This window comes from Egretta garzetta, unplaced genomic scaffold, assembly GCF_000687185.1.
Source record: "Egretta garzetta isolate BGI_Z169 unplaced genomic scaffold, ASM68718v1 scaffold30, whole genome shotgun sequence".
In the NCBI taxonomy this organism is placed as follows: Eukaryota; Metazoa; Chordata; class Aves; order Pelecaniformes; family Ardeidae; genus Egretta; species Egretta garzetta.
This window is the reverse complement of record NW_009258383.1, coordinates 1,063,926-1,069,100: the sequence shown is the minus strand read 5'-3', so window position 1 is coordinate 1,069,100 and position 5,175 is coordinate 1,063,926. Positions and strand designations below refer to the sequence as shown.

At 41.3% G+C, this 5,175-nt stretch overlaps 1 protein-coding gene across 1 annotated transcript in view; it reads right to left on the bottom strand.

The window, feature by feature from the left end:
* ADAM22 (ADAM metallopeptidase domain 22) overlaps window positions 1-5,175 on the bottom strand; it is a 62,310-nt gene that overhangs the window by 32,900 nt on the left and 24,235 nt on the right. The window contains exons 13-18 of the mRNA XM_035897105.1: window positions 4,261-4,341; window positions 3,981-4,031; window positions 3,635-3,698; window positions 2,997-3,102; window positions 1,802-1,918; window positions 916-1,084 (exon numbers count right to left, since the gene is read on the bottom strand). Coding sequence (XP_035752998.1) covers window positions 916-1,084; window positions 1,802-1,918; window positions 2,997-3,102; window positions 3,635-3,698; window positions 3,981-4,031; window positions 4,261-4,341 — 588 coding nt within the window. The remainder of the gene's footprint in view (window positions 1-915; window positions 1,085-1,801; window positions 1,919-2,996; window positions 3,103-3,634; window positions 3,699-3,980; window positions 4,032-4,260; window positions 4,342-5,175) is intronic.

Here is a 5,175-nt window from a genome sequence, read left to right as displayed (position 1 = left end):
CCCGTCCCTGGAAACATTCAAGGCCAGGTTGGACGGGGCTCTGAGCAGCCTGATCTAGTTAGCAGTGTCCCTGCTCCTGCAGGGGGGTTGGACTAGATGACCTCTAGGGGTCCCTTCCAACCCAAAACATTCTATGATTCTATGATTCTATGATTAAGTACCATAATACATTTGAATGTAATATATATTTAATAGAGCCATTTATAATTCCTCTGGGAGACTCTGAACCTCAGTGACTTCATTTTTTCAACATACGATGAAGTGGTTTATCTCAGAAAAAAGAAGGAGGTTTAGTGCAGTGTAAAAGACAAAAGACATTATGAAAGAACAACTACTTTGGTCTCAGCTCAGCCGTAGGGACCTGGACACGGTTTCAAACTATGTGAGGGACTAAGGGACTCGCCGGGGCCATAGGCCGGGCACAAAGCAGAGAAGCTGCCACTAGCCAAGAGCCAGCTCACTGCCCTCTTCTCCAGAGCAAAGTAACTCTCAGCCACCAAAATCCCATGACTTTATGAACCTTCTTGGCTGTTGACATAATACAGAGGGAATTAAAAAGAGCATGTGGAAGAACAGACACCCAAGTTTCTCAGTTCTTAAACCTTTATATTCTCCAGCGCATTGCCTGAGGGAATATCAAGTTAGCAGAAGTGATAGCAAAAGAACTGATTGATAAAATTTTTGCAAAACTAACACATACTTACTGTGACTCATTGTTTAAGATGCCTTGACTGGTATGCATGATGTTTATTTATGTGCCTCCTCCCCCTTTCCTTTTCAAAAGCTTCTCCAGTATAAAACTTCTAGAGTCACACTGCCGGCGTCCTGAAAGGTCTAGCTACACTAGCTACACACCACCAGATACTCAGCTATTTTTCAAAACAGACAAAAGGATTAAAGAGTACAAGAACATACACCGTGTCCTGAACAAATCTGGCTGTCTGTGGTGCCTGGGCAGGTACTGAAGTTGAAGGCCTCAGCAGGGAGGCAGCGATGGTCAAGGCACACCATGTTGGGCCCACACGGTGTCCCGTTCTCCACATAGCCCAGGTCCGTCTCTTCATCGAGCTTCACGTGGCCGCCACTACAAGACAACCAAGAGGACCCTGGAGACTTGTGCTGTGATTAGATAGGACTGCTAGAGAAACTGGGTTCTGGGCTGCTGCCTTCACTTCTGGCTGCGTTATACCATGCCCAGAACCAGAAAAGAGTTAAGTATTGGCTTATTTATCTCACTGGCCCTAACGTGACAAACCATAATGCAGTGTATCTACATCAAACAAAAGTAACGGTGAAAACAAAGAGCATTTTTCCTGTGTAAGAGCTAGTGTTCGATGCAACTCAGTGTTTTGAGTTTACTTGTGTAGGACTTTGTTTCATCTTACAATTGTGTGAAGCCATGAGAACACACCAGGTCTATAATTGGGATTCAGCTAACATATGGCAATGTATTAAGCTGCCATTTAGCTTTGGCAGTGCAGGCACATGTCTAAGTATTTTGAGTACATTAAGTACTTCGCAAACATTAAAGAATGTAAAATCAACAGGCCAGAGAAGAGCATTATGTCTCTACAGGCAAAATTAACTACTACACAGAGGGGACTGCAAAACAGCTGCGCTCCCCACATGCAGTCAAGTTCCTGACGCTTAACAAAGGTTGAGCTAGAATAATGGTTATGTGTTAATAGGGAAAAAAAATATTAATGGAAACAGTTGTTCCCCACTTAGGAATGAGAGAGCTGCTTTTCCATGCAAGATGGATATTTATTGTCTCAGTTCTGTTTTCAGGATTTCCAATTACCTGCAATTGTACACTTTTCCAAACTGCAAGATTGACGATGTGATTTCACCATCAAGTTCTCCAAGTCTGGGCACACTGGATATATTGGAGCACAGAAGGTATCCACAAAGCACATCCCTACATTGAGAGAATAAACAGATACTCACTGAAAATAAAATTCAGTGAAAAAGGACAGTCAAAAAAAAGTGTTTTTCTTCACTTGCTTTGTAACATGTTTGTTATTCCTTGCTTTTCTCCCACCGACAGTAACTCCCATAAATAATGTCTTGCTTCCCAAGAAAATTATTCTCCTCAGAGCTTAGACTGGGAAAAGATTCTTCTTTAAGATGTATTATCAAAAATGCTCTGAATAATAGCAAGCAGGGAGCTGTCAAGAACAAACCACATCAAATTGATTTATTAACCTATTAAGATACAGTAACTGGCCCGTAGAGGAGAAGCAGTAGATACCGGCTTTAAACAAACTCTCATGGGACACGTATGTAAGGGAACTAGGGACACCAAGTTTAATTCAACTGTTGCAGGGACTTCACAACTCGTGCAGAAACTTGTGCGCTGCCTGGCCTCTCCCATATCACTGAATATTTTTTACTCATGAATTTGTAATGGAACAAAAGTAAGGTTATCAAATCTGCACAGAAAGGTGGCAAAGGACATTAGTTCACCTGTAGGCAGGACTAGAATTCAAATGGCCTTGACAGAATGGAGAGCTCATCTGAAAAACCAGGGTGCAGTTTGATGAGGACTGGTTCAGAAATAGGCAGAAATAATCAGTTGCATAAATACAGAATGTGAACCGATGGTTTAGGCAGCAACTTGCAGGAAAAGATGTGGAGGGTTACAGTACGATGAAAACTGAACACGACTTAGCAATGCAATGGCACAGCACAAAAGGTGACCACCACACTGAGACATGAAACCACAGGCTGCTCTCCTCTTCACTGCTAAGCCTAGGACTGGTACTAGGACCACTTTTGGTCCAAGTGCTCCCAAACCTCAGATGGTGCTCCCTTGACAGAGATCACTTCCTCTCAACACTCCTCTCCCTCCAGAATTTCCTGTACCAAGGACTGCAGAAAAAGGCCAGGAGAAGTCTGTTCTGTACAGAGGCTTTTTGAGCCTCTTCATGCCAGCTAAAGAACTGCATCAGGGATAAAAATCTCATACAAGTTGTTTTATAAATGGATCAACTTACTGTTTATTGCACTGTATCCAAGAGTCCTTGTCTCTTCCACAGTTTCCTTTCTCAGTCCCTTCAATATTCAACTTCTCATAGCAGTACCTGTCAGCAGCTGTCACTTCTAAAACCAGAAACAAATCTCTTCTGAGATGATGAGGACTTTGAAAAGCCAGGTCCTGGGAAATGGCCATGCACAATCAAAGCAAGCAGAGCTTCCCAATCTGTGAACTGCAATACCAATGGTCTGCAGGTGGCCTGGGAAACTCTGCACAGTGTTCTCAATGAAAAGGTTTATGTTGGCACCACAGGACTGTTTTAAGATTTTGTTCAGATTGACCAGGGTTTATTGGTCCAAAATGTCCAGAAGCCACTAAAATAAAACAGTAAATATGAGTATGGGCTTCCTAGGTGGTTATTAATGAGAAGATAAACCTAAGACTTCAGAATAACCATGAGTAAGTTAACCAACACTAGAGAAAGAGCTGGAAAGGAGGATGGAAAGACAAAATGAGGAGGGAAGAGGGAGAGGGACACACAGTCCCAGCTGGTTTTAATGGTTCTGAGTATGTCTCTTCCATATTTTTTTCTCGGCTAAGATAATCTTTCAAGCCACATGAATGACAACCAACTTAGAAACAATAACATTCACTCACTTTCACCCCAGATATATTTACACTGCCGGTCCCTGGTTTTACATCTTCCTCCAAAGCAAATACCCTAGAAAGAAAGGATACCAAAAAAAGTTTCAAATAACTTGATTGTCAAAAATACATATTTGTTTAATATACAGATTTGTCACATGCTTTCTGTTGAGTCAACTAATACATGATTCTGCTTTCTGTTCATTTAAATACTTGGCTCCAAAATATAACTAACACCCAAAACTTAGGAATGTCAGTAGAACTGTACCAGGTGACTTCCAAAGATTATAAACCAAAATCTATAAAAAGCAATCTATAAAAGCAGAAAGAATGTAATACAAATTGACATGCTAATTACCTGCTTGTTATCACATGAATATCCATCCATTTTATGAATATTGGGAGAACACTATAGAAAGAGAAAATAACTAATAGATCATAGATCAGACAAGCATGGAAGCAAAGCATACAACAAATGTCATATGCAAAATTATTTCAGTATCATGCTGGTTTTTTTCAGTATCAGCAGGTTTAATACAATTCTTACACACCTTACTATATAAAACAGTAACATTCACAGTGATTGAGAGACTACAGGTGGGTTTTTTCATCTCTTGGATAGAAGATATAAAAATCACCTGACTGGAATTTCCTGTGCAGTTCTCTGCAATATCACAATCATTCACTGCTTCTCGGCACAAAACTCCTTTAGGTTCAAACTGAAAAAAAAAAGGACAGAAAATTAGTGTCTTGATTTCTCCATATCTTGCCTTAAATGCAATGCTTTCTTAAGAATTTTAACTCAATAAAAAATGGTTAATTTTCATGTGCTGACTGAAGTGGGAAGACTTTCCTTTCCCTGGTGCAGACATTGCACCTGTCAAGCCACTGGCCATTTACTGGTGCAACTGGTACCACTCTGAGCCACCTCCTCCTGAGCACATCCAGTGTGGGGCCAAGCAGGGTAAGTGCTCTCCCAGGATACAGGACCCCTGGCATTTATCTAACCAGTACTGCAGTGGCTTGCAGCGTTATCTTGACCAGGTCATTGCGTCGTTCTGTGACTATTTCACTCTTCCTTCTAAAACAGGGAGAGTGGTCCTGATCCTCTTTCTAGGGATGAAAAACACGGAAAAGCTCTAGGTGTTAACACTATGATTATTACAATGCTCCACTGGAGGACACAAACTGTTAATAAATGTGCTGAACTCCAATCGGTTTGACACCATCTTCTAAGTGACCAAACATTTAACAACAAAAATGTATCAGTCACCTAACATGGGCATTTTGGTTCAAGACTTCTGTGCTAATTCTCAAGACCTGTAAAAGCAGGAAGACATCCCATTAATGGCAACTGTTAGTGCAGACCCCTGAAAGTTTCCTTAAGTCTGTGATACCCCATTCATTTTTCAGCTCTGTGACTTTTTTTCTGGATCTGCATGCACATACATTTTTTAGGGGACAACTGCTAACTCCACAGCTGGTGTGAACGGGCACACGTCAGTGGAAGAGTTAGACTCCGGTACTTTCTCAGCCTTCAGCTTATCCTTTCC